Here is a 17,720-nt window from a genome sequence, read left to right as displayed (position 1 = left end):
ATAAGTTTTCCTTTACAGGAAAAGATGGTTAGAAAACAGTTAAGGAAATTCCATTTTGTATCTGGATGAAAATAATGGTAAAATAGAGTCAAGTCCCATTGCTACGTTGCGCTCTGTTGCGTTACGTTGTAGCTCCGTTGTTTTCTATAGGTTTGACACTGACTTGTATATGACGGGGCTCAACGGAGCAATGGGGCATGGCTCTTAGTTCCTTTTGATGTTCTTAAGATGTTTTTCTATTTAGTTTACTAACGACATTACTAGATTGCTGCTTGTCGTTAACATGACATTTCATGTCAGATAACTTTATATTTAACTAGCTGAGCACCGGGGCTTTGCTCCCGTGGGAATTTTAGGTTAAAAGTACCCTATGTGTTATCCCAGATTTTATTCTAACCGTGTACCAAATTTACATAACAATCCATCCAGTAGATTTTACGGATCACAAACTTTCACATTTATGACACTAGTTATTCGCCGCGAACGTAGATCTCGCGAACACAAAAAATTTTGTCGACCTCGATGGCGCAGTGGTAAAGTGCTTGTCTCTGAACCGAGAGGTTCCGGGTTCGATCCCCGGTCGGGTCATGATGGAAAGTGATCTTTTTCTGATTGGCCCGGGTCTTGGATGTTTATCTATATATGTATTTGTTATAAAATATAGTATCGTTGAGTTAGTATCCCATAACACAAGTCTCGAACTTACTATGGGGCTAGCTCAATCTGTGTAATTTGTCCTAATTTATATTTATTTATTTATTTGAGGAGATTTCACAAAATTGTGAATATTTCAAAAACGACTTAGCCGATTTTGATGCCCCGCGAGCTTACAAAATTCTATTGACAGATCCTGCATACATCAACCGACGGTTCGAAACTCATTTACTTATCCTCTCGTCTCATTTGTCGTTTAAATTTTTATATATAGTGGAAAATAGTGCTAACCATCCGGGTTAAAGTAACGTAACAGGGTTAAAGTAAAATTTGATAGTGAGACCTAACACTGTAACGTCCGTTACAGTGTTTAGCCATGTCCTAAATGTACACTCACCTTACTTTTTGTTTTAACAATTCTTCTTATTTTGTTTACCATTTTTATTAAAATCGACTCGGCTACATACATAAAAGACACATATAACTACTTAAATTCTAGATGCAATAAAATATACATACAATCAAATATCTCATAACACCTTTTTCAAAGTTACAGTATTTTGGCACTTCACACGGCAGCGCGTGCCGTGTTCAACTATATTGCCTACATAAAACAATTTGTCGTGCGTATTTTTTAATTCCACGATATTTCAGAATCTATCCATCCGATTTATGTGCTGTAAAGAACAAAATTTATCTTCATGAAATTATCTTGATGATGAAATAACTTTTAATGATAAGGATTAATATGCTTGTGTAGTAATAATTGTCAAAATGCACCTTTTCATTTACATAATCTTTTTACATATAAAATGCCTGATAGTTACTTAATTATAAAAGACTGATGTATAGTGTTGTGGGCTGTCTTATGGATCTACTAAAAACCTATATTTTTGTAGTACATTACATGCATGTATAATCAGCAGTAGGGCCGGCGCACGCACGTTAAGATTTTCGGTAGCGCTTTTTTTCGCATTACTTTACAAGTGTTCATTGATATTGCTGAAAACTAATTTATTTCAAAACAAATATATACCTATAGCAATCTCGGATAATGTAGCTTTCTAATAATGGTGAAAGAATTGTTGAAATCGGTTTGCTTCGGAGATTACCCGCCTCAAACATACAAACTTACCTCGCGAACACAATACAATTTTTTTACAAAATTGTGAATATTTCAAAAACGGCTAACCGATATTGTTGTCCCACGAACTTAAAAATTACTTTGGCAGATCCTACATACCTTTTAAATTTTATCAAAATCGGACCATGACAAACATACATGCATACAAAAAATGTGTTTTTGCCCCAAGTAGAAGGTTAGACCTCGCTCGCTTCACTCACTCGGTGTATTAGTAGGATTGTGTACAGTCAACATCACATCAACCTACCCAAATTGATTGCCTACTCGCCCCATAGAGGGTTCATGCAGGATAATTTGATGTGTGAATCTGATTTCAATTAAATAGATTTACGTCCCATATTTTATTGAGGGTTAATTACTTACCATTACTAAGAAGTAAAGATAGAATAATTACATACACATATTCAAATAGTAAACAAGAGATATTTTAGATTCTCAAACGAATTAAGGTGTAAAATGTCTACTTATTATATATTTTTAAATGAATTAAATTTATATTTACTTCATGGTAATGTTAACTAATTAACCCTCAATAAAATATGAGACATGATGTATTCAAATCTATTAATTTGTCATGACGTTTTTTGTTTTGATGAATATTTTACCTAAAATTGAGATACAAATGTTGTGTGCTGTTGACTGTACATACGCTGATAAATATACAATTTGCAAATACGAAGTTTAAGCGTAGATAGTGTATGTTTAAAGAAGTATTGACTTCGTTAGGATCTCACGGTCGAAAAAAGATGACCCCATTTGCGTCCATGATGAATATTATTTACAAAAACAAAATGGCCGCCTCCACGCAACAATAGTTTTTAATGACAAGGAACAGAATTCAGCACTCTGAAACAAATAGCGTTGGTAATTAAAAACGACTACAATTAGCTGTGAAATGGAGTCTTGGGATGGTATGCTCCTCTTGACACCGTCCTTTGGGAACTCTGGGATTATCTTGGACGATCTCCGTAGCCTTATAGTCATCATGTCGGACTGCTACACTGGAGATCCCGGGTTAGATTCTCGGTCAGGTCAAGAAGAAGTTTCTTTGCAAAAGGTCAAATTATGTCTTTCTATAAATAAGTTACCTCGGCGGATTCATTTGTGGCTGCTATCTATCATCAGGTTGATGTTTATAGCTGCACATTTGTATCACTTTACCACAAACTCTTCCACTCAAGCAGCAATAAACGAGTAGGTAATTTTGTCCCATAAGCTTGAGATTACCTGTATTCAAACTGAATAGTTTAATTTTCAAAATTAATTTTACTTCTCAATTCGTGTTCTTGTCATGCATTACTAAAATTAAAAATAGGAATATTCTACAAAATTTAAAACTACAAGTCCACATTAGTATTTCTGCTTTAAATCTTCCTTAAATGTGGTCGTCCAAATCAAAAGGGACCTTGTTCCAATACAAAACAACGGCAATAAAGACGCTTAAGTGCTAGCCGCCATAAGGTCCCTTTTGATTTGGACGCCCCGTTGACCTGTCATTGGGGAGTAACGGGATAGAAACAAGGGGAGCACACCGACGGCCATCAGTATGCGCTGAGCACAGCTCTTTCAAATTAAGCATGAAGCTAATTGTTCCCTGGACGTGACGCCTTCAAGCTCGGTCTTACTGAAGTTTTAACTTAACTTTTAACCGTAAAACTGAAGGTTTCCGGTGGAAATTGCAACTTGAACATTTTTATTTCTAGAAATTTACACGCAGATTTTGTCTGTTACTTAAATCACTTGCGATCTTTTAATCACAATTTTGCGTGTGTAGGTACCAATCTGACACGTGTATTAATAGTTTTTATAGGCCACCACTTGCTTTCGGCTAACGAAATCATTATGAGGAAAACTGTACACTTCTTGATTATTTAATATACTATGTATATGAGACTACTTACCACTAGATGGCGGTAGGTAATAGTAAAAGCTATGTCAGACGCCTTTAGGCGAGTTGAATATAATCTGACATTACGTATAACACACGCTTGAATAGCAGAAGAGCCGAGTAAATAAGTACTGTGCGTGAATCCATCACGACCATAGACAGTGTTTATCTAGATAAATTCTCCGTGTAAAGTGTAGAGCTAGCTCTAAACTATACTCGACCAGCAATGTACGGAGCCCCCCATGTTATTGGCCCTGAATTCGGAGATTGGTTTATCAATTGGTTATCAGGCTATCTCGTCGTTCTATCAGGAGAAAAAAAAAACTAATTCTATACATTTGTGGTCGTAACTCTTATATACAAGTTTTAATACGGGTTGTGTGGCTATCACACCAGCTGCACATCATCACCGAACTCGGACACATGACGACATTGTGGAGTAATAGTGTGGCATAATAATGTATAGCCGACTTTACAAGCAGCATTCGCAGATTTGCAGGATTTATTGAGCTGTGAATATCCGTATCGCATCGACACAGCCCGGTTGTGGCCACTCACTTGGACATTCACTAAATTTTCTACTTATTTTTTAGTTACAAGATACAGACTCAGTCTCTCTCTCTCTCTCAACTGTTAATCAGCGCGGGAGGAGACTATCATGCGATATCATATCATGAGATATATCGCTGTTAGACTATCATGGAATATAACATTGGTTGTTGTAACTACTGATGTACTTTAAACACTTTACTAAATATTAAACACGTAACACGTCATTGCGTCCACAAGTTTTGTCTGTCTTTTTTTCACGATGCGTACACGAGCGTGGGAAAAAGAGACAGCATGAGAAGGAGATGTTAGTAACGTGTTTTTGTGTTTCGTGGTAGGCCTTCTGCAGTTTTGATGCTCGCGGATAATTCAATTCGGTATGAAGCCCTAATATACATATAGATCTTCCGATCCAGGGTCGGTTCCCAACGAGGACACTTCTCAACGATTAATTTTCAGCGCGGACTTTTAATTTTCAGATAATATTCTTCTTTCGTATTTCCTCATAGCTGCGGGTCGTGGTCATTACGGGGAATGAAACACACACAACAACTTTCTTGTCACTATTAATGGAGTGGTTTGCCATTGCCTTCTCCATTTCACACACAAATTAACTATCAACCAGTGTGCAGGTTTCCTCACGGTGTTTTCCTTCGCCGGAAGCATGTGGCGGTCGATGAAAAGTACTATATATATGAATCAGGTTGGTATACAAACTCATGTGGCACGAGTAGGCTTCGAACCTGGAACCTTTCGATCCACAGGCGGGCGTCTTAATCATTACACCACCACTTCTAGACATTATAGAAAAATATAAAAAAGATTCTCCCAAAAATGTAATTATTATACTTATTTGTTCTCACAATAAATCCAAGGGCAATGATTGTATTTATTTTATGCTGGCTTGATGTCGTCAAGGATTTTATGCGTGCCAATGGTCTGACAACTAGCGACGCCGACGACCGCACGAAGTGGAGACGAAAAACTAAAATCAACCGGAAAAACGCGGGGATTTTATTTTTATTTTTCGTAACTTCTGTCGTAATACAAGTCGAGCAAAAACAAAAACAAATTCATTTATCGAAGTAAAGCAATCAAACTTTCCGAAATCTTACGACACTAGAAACTTAAGCTGTCAGAATGTCTCTAGGTACTTTCTGGGTTTATTCCATTTGGCACTCAAAATCTCTCAAGTTGGATCAACTTGCTTCCTTGTGGTACAACCAGTTGGACCACGAGTAAATAATGTAATCTACGGATGCTGAAATAAAGAGTTAAAATGCTAAAAGAGGCCTGTCTGTAACTTGTTTTAAACTTTCGCGTTTCGTTATTAATTGCTTAATATCAGTATTTAACTCGCACGTAAATAAATATATTAAATAAATATATTAGGACAAATCACACAGATTGAGTTTGCCCCAAAGTAAGTTCAAGACTTGTGTTATGGGATACTAATTCAACGATACTATATTTTATAACTAATACATATAGTATAGATAAACATCCAAGAACCGGGCTAATAAGAAAAAGATCATTTTCCATCATGACCCGACCGGGGATCGAACCCGGGACCTTTTGTTTCAGAGGCAAGCACTTTACCACTGCGCCACCGAGGTCGTCAAATCTACCTTTACCTAACGTACATTTTATACTTCCATAAATCTATTTATTTTATTATGTCTGTCCCATACTGGGGGAAGACTCCAACAATATGACGTAATAACAATAAAAAAGCTGATTGGCCTATTCTAAAATAAAATATTCTCAAAAAAAAAGAACACTAAAACATTATTTTTCGTAACCTCTCGATTTAATACAAATCGAACAACAAATAAATATACATTTGTTGAAGAAAAGCAATCGCACTTCCCGGAATCTTATAGGATATTGACATTTGAGAATCGAGGTGTCAGAATGTCTCAATAAGCAAGTACCTACTTGCTGAGTTTATTCCGTTTGGCACTCAAAAACTATTCCGAGTTCTACTGCTGAAAAATTTACTTCCGTGGTTCAGTTGGACAACGAGTAAAATTGCTTCCCTTGGTACAACGGTAATGACGGATGGATGAGGATATGGGAAAAAAGGGACAGTGCTTATGTGGACGTAATTAGACACGTGTTTGTTTTGTGTATGTTTCGTGGTAGGCTTTCAGGTTTCTTAGTAATTCTGAAGAATAGTCACATTCGATTCGCAACAGTATATATCTTAATAGCAAACATTTCATATGATATGAATATTCATATGAGTTATATTTCCATCATAAAGATGCGTTTTCTCATAAATTCGATATTACTGTCAATTCAATACGAAGGGAGGCGGCACTTTATATGTATAGCGGCGCGTCCCGGCTTCGCTCGGGTAAAACCATAATACATTAAGGAATAACACTATCCTATTTTAGAATGAGAGATGTGATATTATAAACAAATAAATAAATAAATATATTAGGACAAATCACACAGATTGAGCTAGCCCCAAAGTAAGTTCGAGACTTGTGTTATGGGATACTAACTCAACGATACTATATTTTATAACAAATACATATATAGATAAACATCTAAGACCCGGGCCAATCAGAAAAAGATCATTTTCCATCATGACCCGACCGGGGATCGAACCCGGGACCTCTCGGTTCAGTGGCAAGAACTTGACCACTGCGCCACCGAGGTCGTCAAAATATAATAATAATATAAGATATTGTTTTATACTGGCTTCCATTTAAAACATAGTTTATGTCACTCACCAACACGCTTTCGCTCGAAATATCTCCAAAACAAAAAGCACCTCAATCCAATGCTCCGCTTTGATATAGTCATGGAATTAGTAAGTACTCGTTGTACGGAGTACCTACTAATTCCGTGGATAGATAGATAGATAAAACATTTATTTATAAAACAACAACACAATACACAACCAGACTAAAAACACAAAATAAAACACAGTATTCACATAGCACAATTGAGCAAGTGTACTGTGTTGCAGCAATACAAAAAGGCCCATCTCAGTACACATATCACCCAGAGGGGCGATACACTGATTTTCAGATGAGACCTGAATCAGTGTGCGCACGGTGTGTGTGTATATTAACAGTGAAGAAGGAGATATATAACTACGATTGATATATTACTTATACAATAAACATTGACTGTAGCTACATACACGTACCCAACATAATAAATAAAGAAAAATAAAATACAACATGGTAAATTAGTAAAGGATGCTAAAGCACATAAATAATACATCACAATGCATACACTTTACTAAAAATAAAATAAACAATTTAAAAAATATGAGTTTACTCTAGTGGCAACACCCGCTACCGGCGGCGAAGTGTACAGTTAATTTTTTGCGAATTTAGAAGGTAGGCCCGAAATTTATTTTTAAAGTTACAATTAGAAGAATAGAAGATATAGTATATTAGATGGATATAGTATATTAGAGAGTAGTTACTATATAGTTTTGACCTGGACCGACTATAGACAAGAGTGTTTGATATTAATTTCTACTAGACGTTCGCCGCGAACGTAGATCTCGCGAATACATTTCATTTTTACAAATGAGATATAATGTCAAATATCTCAAAATACCTTCTTCAAAGTTACAGTCTTTTTTGGCTTCACACAACAATAATACAATAGAACAGGAAATCAAAAGTGATAATAGTGATATAACAGATACCCCGCTTTCCCACCTTGAATAATGCACCATAATTCTGTTTAGCTCGGCTTGCATATAAAATATGCGCCGTGATGCACCAAGGCTTGCACACATGCTCGTATTTTCCTTCAATATACTTGCATTACTTAGACATTCCGTGAGGGTAATATAAGGATGCTGAAATGTCGATATTTGTAGTCGATACTTAGTTGCCACAAAGTGCTGGCTTGATATTGTCAAGGAGGATATACGAGCTAATGGTCTGACTATTAGATATGCTGAGAATCATGCGTTTGGATAAGAAAAAGTAGGAAATCAAACCCTGGGCTCCAACATTTAGAGGTGGAGGAAACAGCTCAGACAAACGCTCAGATGAAAGAGAGACTTTAGAGTTGTGTTTGTGATTGTACACATGTAGAAACCGGGATCCAAAAATAAAAAGCTTGCAGCCAGCTTACACTTCATTTCGTCACCAAATCGTTTCACACGTCTTTCCTATTTTTTAACCTTACGCCATCTTAACTTCTAGCTCTATCTCTCTCTAACCTTATTTCTCTCTCTCTTCCTAATGTTTCCGTCCCACACACATGTTTTAATACAACATAGTTTATCAATTTTTGTATCATCTCCCTTCTCTCTCTGTGAGTTTTCACGCTCCTTCTTTAGTCGCTGAGCGTTGGAGCCCAGTGTCCGCTTTCTTATTTTTTCATTTCCACTTCGCACCGACGTGTCGCGTCGTCGACAGCTCTTCTCAGTCTATTGGATTTTATCTTCTTTATTCTATCAAATTAAAAAGTGTAAATGTTGACATAATTTCAGCGACAAAAATAAGAATGATTCAGTAGCTTACCGCACGATTAAGAACGGGTACTTTAAACAATTAAAAATCTATGATATATAAAAATAAATAAATCTTTGAAACTTTAAGAGATCAATGCTGTATAACATCTCCAAATATTAATAATTGCCAGCACAATTTATTTCAGTCAGTTATCGATAAAATCGATACTCTCTCCCAACACTAATCCTTTGCAAGGAAATCTCCTTTATCACGATCACAAGCACTATTAACTGACGGTGTCACAGCATTTACGTCGATTATTTGATAATACTAAGGATAACACAGTAATGCAAGTAAGAAGATTTAGAAAATAGTAGGTAATTAGAAAGGATCAGCTGTTTTACACGACTGCCAAAAAATGAGTGTTTGAGTGTTTTAGTTTCAATGTGCGTTGTGCGACTTTGCTATTTGCATCTCATCATCAAATCGATTCGAAGTGAGACGCAGCTAACAAATCACAGTGCGCCATTGTGACACGACGACAACCACACTGCAATGTGATTGGTTCGCTGAGTCTCACTCCGAATCGATTCGATAATGAGAAGCCGCATTTCGCCCTCTGGTTGATATTTTTAATGTCTGTTATATGAGATTATTTTCCACTATAATTCTTAGACGCATTATTAAATAATTTATGACATGTAAGTCTGATTATATAGGATAATCGGCCATTTTGATTTTATAATAACGTCAATTACATGGCACAAATTTTATTAACCATACATCGGTGTCAAAATTGACAAAATGAAACTAATTTGTATAGAAGACAGCAGACACGTTGTTTTTACTTTTGTGCAAAAATATATCAACGTTGTGGAGAAAATACTAAGCATCAATCACTGGTATAAAACGAAGTCGCTTCCCGTTATCTATCTGCTTTATGTATGCTTATATCTATGAAACTACGCAACGTATTTTAATGGGGGTTTTTTAAATATATGCCAGATATCTGAGGAAGATTTAGGCGTATAATTTATTATGGTTTTTCCCGAACGAAGCCGGTACGCGCTTCTAGTAGTCGCCTATAATTAAACGACAAATATCTTCCATATCTTCCAACTAGTTTCCATAATTAGCACAATCGTTAATGATTACACACAAACTCTAAAATTGAGTTTGGAAGTGGTATCGTAAATCTAGGGTAGACGTCAACTTTGGTCATAATCGACCAGTGTCAGGGTAATTAGTGAATTTCCCTGATTCAAGTTTATTTACCACTAACTGTTTACCCTCGGCTTCTCCTGCGTAAATTTCACACGGGAACAGTTGTTTTTTCCGGGAAAGGTGTTCTCCATACTTCAAACTATATGTTTGCAAAATTTCAAGAAGATTGGTTGAGTAGATAGAGCGTGAACTAGGTAACAAATAAACAAACTGACTTTCTCATTTACAATATTAGTTAGCAATAAGATAGTTATGACTTAGATCATTGTTTATTGGTTTAGATCATCTAGTTGTAACAGTGGTGGTAGATTTTCTATTCGGTGTTTAGCGGTTTTTATGAGGGCGGTGGTTGATGAGATTTTACTTGTATTTTTACTTTTTTCCCTGATTCAAAAACACAAACGTGGCTACCCTAATTAAACTAAGCCTTGTTTCAGTAATCCGTCCCACTGCTTCCTAAAATGAGAACACACCCGCATTGGTTTTCGCTTTGTATTCACTGCTTTACTTAAATGCACTATGAGTGATGTGGGCACCCTGCAATCTATATATTGACATCAGATTACATTAAATTATATCACTACCTGGTATAATGTTTGTTCCATATTATCGCTAAACTCGAAAAGATGAATATGGTTCAAATTAAATTCAAATTCAAAATTCTTTATTCAATTTAGGATGATATACAAATATATTTTTAATACAAACGTTGATTCGCGTCGGCATCTGTCTGAGTTCGCCGATAATGTGTAGTGGGAAATAAATAGCTTGTACACTTATAAAAACTGTTAATAGAGGGCGTTCTTTTGTAACAAAGAAATTGGAAATCAGACGATAAATATTAATAATTTTATTCTTGACAACAAAAATAGAAATTATAAACAGAAAGTATTATTATTAATTATTATCATTTATCACTTATTTGTACAACTTTGCTGAGTTGTCTGTGATAAATTGCTACACGTTGCGCCATCTATTAGCATTATTAAGTACTCTCTAGTTTACAATAGTGCCAACAGATGGCGCAAGTAGGTTCATATTTTATCAAGCTAAGTTTATAATACCTAACTATGGTAGGAAAAAACAGTTTTCGGTTACGGTACCATAATAATGTAATAATTTTAAATTATGACTAATTTATGGTTTACTAATACACGCCACACTTGCTTATGAAATAAAAAATATATTTTTTTTTGTTATTAAAACAAAAATTAGTTGATTCGATTCCTGCTCGATTTCAGAATTTTTTCGTCTCTTTTTATTTTCACGATTGATTTTTAAATGGAATTATTTAATTACTTATAGCAATTCGTGATGCATGACTGAAAATCTCACCCAATTTGTTTTATTGGAAAAGTTGCATACGATCGGGTTTGCACAAGGGGTGTTGGAGAGGGGAGGGGGAGGGTGTGTAGGAGAGAAGAAAGTGAATGATTGTTCTCATCGGGAGCGGGTGCTGAATACTCTCAAGCTAATAGTGATGGGACACAATTCTTTTTTCATAAGATTTTGTCGATACGCGACAGAAGTGATGAATGAAAAACCAGCAAAATTTCGCAATTTACAGTTAACGTGTAGCCGACACAAAGCATTCAAATTAAGAATATTGTGATGAATTTTGTATGTAAACACTGTTTGTGTACCTGAATCCTATTAATATTGTAAATATGAATGTTTGTGAGGTGTGTGTGTGTATGTTACACATCACGCGAAATCTACTGGACGGATTGTTATGAAATTTGGTACACGGTTAACCTGGAATAAAACATGGGGGTAATTATTATCCCGAAATTCTCACGGGAGCGAAGCCCCGGGGCGCATTTTATTTATGTTATAAATTTACTGTCTTTTCTCTAACTGGGTATGTTAGTTTCGAGGTCAACTATCTATAACTATCGATAGTTCATATCGACATAACTAAATTAAATTTTCATGATGACAAATCTGGAGAGTGCGTATTTTATCGATAAAGCGAAAAATAGTCCGACACTAGTTCAAACAATACAGTTAATCGCTGCACTGAACTGTTACCATTTAGGTGCATTTTTTTTCTCTTGCACATTTTGTGTGTGCATGTTTCAAAACTTGAATTCATTAATGCTATTTTTCTAGTACCATATTCATTTATAATTACATGTATCTATCTATATTCTATACATATTACATTAAATTGGCTATGTTTGTTTGTTCGCGCAAAACGTAAAAATGGATGTATGGATTTGATGCGGTTTTCTGACTCATATAGCGGATCTTAAGATATTGTATAGTTTTCATCACGATATATTGCTTAAAACCCGATATATTGACAAGTTATGAGCGGACACACGAATTAAATGCGGGCGGGCGTGCAGCCGTGGGCAAAAGCTAGTTTTAAATACATTTCTTAATATTAACTGTTAAATTAACCTAAGTAGCTGTCAGAAGCGGTGGTGGTGTAATGGTTAAGACGCCCGCCTGTGGATCGAAAGGTCCCAGGTTCGAATCCAACTCGTGCCACATAATTTTGTATACCACTACTTGCTTCCTGTGAAGGAAAACATCGTGAGGAAACCTGCACACTGGTTGATTATTAACTTGTGTGTGAAATGGAGAAGGCAATGGCAAGCCACTCCAATAACAATGCCAAGAAAGTTGTTGTGTGTGTTTAATTCCATGTAATGACCACGACCCTCAGCCATGAGGAATACGACTAAGAAGTAGCTGTCAAGCTCACCAACTTATCTCCACATCAAAAATGATCATTATTCCAATGCTCCGTTTGATAGAAGGAAAAACAATCACATTTTCACACAATGACGGCTCCACACTGTCGTCGAACTGTTTGCCAAACTTTGACGGATTCGATATACATTGCTGGCTTTTCATTGCGGTAAATAAAAGCACTCGTACTAACAACAAAATGTTCAGGCATTCGCGTCTGTATGTATCTGACGTTCGGCGACAGTGGCGTAACAACTCTACTAATATTACAAATGCGAACGTTTGTTTGTATGCATGTTTGTTACTCGTTCACGCAAAATCTACTGGACCTATTGTTATGAAATTTGGTGCACCTGTAGAATAGAACTTGGAATAACACATAGGGTACCTACTTTTTATCTTGAAATTGCCACGGGAGCATGCACATGAATTTTCAAAAAGCAATGATTTTATTTTTTGTTAAAAAAGGGACTTTTGGAAATTAAGGACTAGTTATATGTTAGTTTTTAGTTATGGATATATTTATTTACTTGTATATGACATTATATAATGTAATATGATAATATTGCATTTGTATAATACCACAAACATTTTAGTTATCAAAGAATAACAGAAATAACATCAAACTACGTTGTAACCGACAATAACTAAATGCCAAGTTTTACGATGTCCCTTGCTATTACAAATGGCATAGTGAAAATTAAATTTCATTCTGTAAGCCTTGGCTTACACGAGATCTGATGTTTTAAAAGATTTTGTAGTTTACATAAATTCAAATTCAAATCATTTATTCAGAAATTAAACCTTCACAGGCACTTTTTCTCGTAAATTTTTATATTTATAGTTATTTCTCACAAGCTACAAACTACTGGCATTTCGGAACGACCACTGCTGAGAAGAAATGCCGAAAGAAACTCATTTGAACAGTGTTGGTCCCTATCATGCCAGATCGGCTTACCATTATTGTTTCTTACAATGTTTTTTTTTTTCTAATAATATATAAAAGTACACAATGTACATAGAAGAATAGACTTACTAGCGATTCGCACATTTTTTTTTATAGCTGTAACATGTCCCACTGCTAGGCAAAAGAGTCCCCTCTCTCTTTCCTTTCTTTGGCCTTCTCCATCCAATGTCTGTCGAATGCTCTAAGCTCATCCGATCTCGTTCGTCACCTACCTCGTTTTTTTAATCCCCGTCAGTTGGAATCCAGGTTGTAAGAATGTGGACCCATCTCACAGGCTGCATACGGCAAACGTGACCCGATACCTTTTCTATTTTCCAGACGTTTCGGAGCTTGTTACAAAGGTCCGTGGTCACTGGGCGACCGACTCAGCGAGCTACGGCGACGGTGTCTGCCCGGTAGAATCTTCTTCTACCGCCATATTAATTATCCGCCAAGTACCGTCACAATACACACTGACAGTGTCCTTATTCTGTAACGCAGCCGTGTTCTGGTCGATTTCAGCCGACTTGAGACCAAAATGAGATTTGTTTTTGCTACCATTGGATTCCACGCAGCTGCTAGCTTGTGTCCGCCGTCCCGATTGAAATTGTTTGGGTGTTTTTTAAATTTCATTTGCCCCACAAACTAATCGGGTGTAATAATGTCGTTCATTCGGCAATATTTATATATTTACTATATAATTATGCAACGCGAAAGTTTAAAATTATTTACTAGCGGTCTCTCCCGACTTCGCTCGGGTAAAAACATAGTTAATCATACACCTAAAACTTACTCAGGAATCACGCTATCTATTGGTGAAACTCGCATGGAAATCCGTGCAGTAGTTTTTGAGGTTATCGCGAACAGACAGACAGACAGATGACTTTGTTTTATAATATGTAAGGATAGTAGGATAATATGGTAAAAATTTTCTGATGATGATTTAGTTTAGTCATAGGCTAGCTGACAATTTTTTGTTTTGATGACTATTCGAAGGGCCTTATTAATAGAAACACTAGTGAAAAAATACTGTGATAATGACAAAACTAAAATAAAATCATACATTTTTAGACTCGTCCAAACGCTCCATACTAAATGACATGTAGGAGTGACGTCACAACGCGCTAAAATGTCCGCCAAGAAAGCTACGTTTGTTCGACAGCTACATTAAATATTACGTTTATCGGAATGACTTCTTAATAAAAGTTGTTAGAAAATTTTAATTTTTTATGAAGTTTATTTTTATAATTTCATACTTTTTGAAAATGGAACTTTCCAACCAACTTTATTAAGCCTTCGTATTAATTATTCTATTAGATCCAGCTGCATTGTTACGGTCTATGATTTATCGTATTGATCTTAAATATATCTATTTTATCCAGATTAAACATAACATTTACAATTTTCTGACCTCGTCAACTACCCTGTTGTCTGTTCTTATACTTATCTACTGTTCTGTAACAATGGTCAAGTGTACACAACTCTTTATATTTTACAACGAATAATTGACTATAAATATCAGAACATATTTACTATACATAATTAACAACTGCATTAAAATGATGTTCCTTATACTTTGTATACTTTTTACCGGTCATTCCGTTTACGGCCATTCGCACATTACGGTGTACGGGGACGTGTTTCAAAACAAAGATTTTTTCACACAAACTCTGCCGTGGATCGTGGATAACATTGGGGGTGAATTGAATATTCAATTTTACATGCTGGGTAGCGGGAGGCATACCGTACCCCAGATGTGCGCGTTGGGTCAACTGGGTCTGAACACGTTTTTGCAAGCGCAATACTTGAAGTGCGAGGCTGAAGGTAAGAAAGTAATTTTTTTTTTTTCATTTGTGACACGACCAAGCCAATTAGTATAGTTAGTTAGTGTACGAAAATTCATCGGAATCGCCCCAGTGGATTATGGTTGATTGAGTAACAAACATAAATACTCAGACGTCCCGATTTTGGCGGGACGTCCCGATTTTTGATTCCAAATTTTAATCTTGCGCGTGGGACAGCTCTGTCCTGCTTTTTTGGGTAACGCGAAAAAAAAACACGGCTTCGGCATACTTTTGCACAATGGGTAGATATGTAACATAAGCAGGTAATTTTTATATTCAATAAAATTTAGTTATAGTGTTTCTATTAAAAATATATAAAAAAAAAACTATTGCAACTATATTCATTTGCTTTTTTTTCCCTTGCGTTTGACGAAATAATCCCCCTTTGGCAAAGCTGATCACATCCAAAATTCCACTTTTACGATGGGAAGATTTATTTTTATTGAAGTTCAATTAACTAAGTAAGATAAAATTAACCAGCAAACCCAAAAAGTGCCGGCTCACAATGACAGCAAAGACCGTGCGAAGTGGAGGCGAAAAAGTAGAAAAGTGTACTCTGGTCCCTGGCGGCGGAAGAAAGAGGAAGATGGGAGACAGAGGTTACTCTTACTACACTGGTAAGAGAAGCGATACGACCAACTAACCGGGCCGTATCGCTTCTCAACGCCGTGACTGCTCAAATACCTTGCGTGGATATATTCCATGATAATTTGAGATGATTTTTGTGTGCGTGTTTAAATTGTTTGTCATATTAATAACTAGCTTTTGCCCGTGGCTTCGCCCGCGTGAATTTCATAGTAAAGTCTCGGTCATTCTTTAAGAAAAATTATAAAGAGTATGTTTACCAATTTTCAGCTTTTCATTTTCCATCCATACAATCTTTGTGAAAGATTATGGGTTGAGGGTTAATTTTCAAAAAATCTGAATCAGGTATTCATTAATTTGCTGTAAATAACTAAAATTCAAAATTTCATGTCACTAACTTCAACGGTGTAGAAGTTTCATATAAAAGTTTTTCACCTCTTTCGCTCCCTTAATCCTTCCGTAGAATTTTTTAAAATCCTCTCCTAGTGCTCACTTACACTCCCCAGGGAACCTACATGCCAAATTTCGTCCAGTAGTTTCTGGTGTATGTTGTCTGTCAGTCAGTTAGTCACTCACTCAGTAACGGAACAGTTATGCCTTGAGCAACTGTAACAAAAACTAATGTTATTTTCCTAGGAACCTCTAGCGCCTACTGCTTATGCGAAGCTGGTGTTGACGCCGAGAAATTCAAGGAATGTGTTAGATCAGGTGGCAGTCTAGCCAGCCAAGCGAACGCTCAATATGCTCGGCTGAAACTCGACGCACTACCCTTAGTCGAAGTCGGTATACAGGACACTGTCTTCGAAGTAGCTGACACGTGGTATTTGAAGAAAATATGCACGCTTTTCCTGGAAGATCCGCCTTTGGGATGCGTTAAACCTTTCGCGTGTAATACCACCGAGATTTGGAATACTAAATCTGGAATTGCACAGATTGACAAGGAGTGTCTGACAGCGAGTTGTGTCATCGAAATTCCAGATACAACCACGTCTACGACTGTGAAACCAAATGGTCCTACATGGGAAACTAAATAAAATGCAGCTAAATATCAAAATAATTTCGAATAGATGAATTATTGTTCAATATTATCTATGTATATATATCTATACAGGACATTTTTTATTTACTGCATAATTTTTGAATAAATACAACAACTTTCAAATAGGAATGAAAAATTTCGACTGTTCCATACTGAAGTCCACTTAGTTGATCACCCAATTTGTACCCAATTTTGACATCGGATTTCTTTGGATACCGACTCTTTTCATCATCCGTGACGGTTCACACAATTTGTGCAGTGTAAAAAAATATACCATGTATTTTAAACTTCAATAAAAACGATGCAATCATCTGTTTTTAGTTTTGTTAACAAATTCTTGTTTTACCAGTCGTTGCAATAGTAGTTAATGGTAATTAATTAATTTATTTACACTATGTACACAACGTAACCTAAGAAATGAGATGAATATAAATAGGATGGAAGAAATCCCTTTCTGGGATATGTCCGCTTTTGTACACGATCGTTGGGGACATAGGATTGATTATATGTTTGTATACTCTTTATTGCATAAAGAAAACACATACGATTTGTATGAAAACACATACAAATCGTATGTGTTTTTTTCGTATCCCCAACGATCTCCGCAAAAAAAATCACCTCAATACAAAGCCCCGTATTTTGCAAAGTCCATGTTTCGAGAAAAATTGGCAAGTCTACAATTTTGATGAGATAAAATCAATACCAGTA

General features: G+C 36.0%; 1 protein-coding gene across 1 annotated transcript; it reads left to right on the top strand.

Moving 5' to 3' along the window:
• The first annotated feature begins 15,080 nt into the window (after nucleotides 1–15,080).
• Nucleotides 15,081–17,323, top strand: LOC128678592 (uncharacterized). The gene is made up of 2 exons (XM_053760212.2): nucleotides 15,081–15,368; nucleotides 16,610–17,323. Exons 1-2 carry the CDS (start codon nucleotides 15,104–15,106, stop codon nucleotides 17,005–17,007), a joined length of 663 nt encoding a protein of 220 aa, XP_053616187.1. The 5' UTR covers nucleotides 15,081–15,103; the 3' UTR covers nucleotides 17,008–17,323.
• The last annotated feature ends 397 nt before the right edge of the window (nucleotides 17,324–17,720 follow it).

Source organism: Plodia interpunctella, chromosome 20 (assembly GCF_027563975.2).
Source record: "Plodia interpunctella isolate USDA-ARS_2022_Savannah chromosome 20, ilPloInte3.2, whole genome shotgun sequence".
Lineage (NCBI taxonomy): Eukaryota > Metazoa > Arthropoda > Insecta > Lepidoptera > Pyralidae > Plodia > Plodia interpunctella.
The sequence above is the reverse complement of the archived record's forward strand: the minus strand, read 5'-3'. Positions and strand labels throughout refer to the sequence as shown.

Bases quoted from the DNA above. Each gene is read 5' to 3' on its own strand.
- LOC128678592 (XM_053760212.2), top strand. From the start codon at position 15,104: ATGATGTTCCTTATACTTTGTATACTTTTTACCGGTCATTCCGTTTAC. The intron at 15,369-16,609 runs GTAAGAAAGTAA...TTATTTTCCTAG, and splicing joins CTTGAAGTGCGAGGCTGAAG to GAACCTCTAGCGCCTACTGC.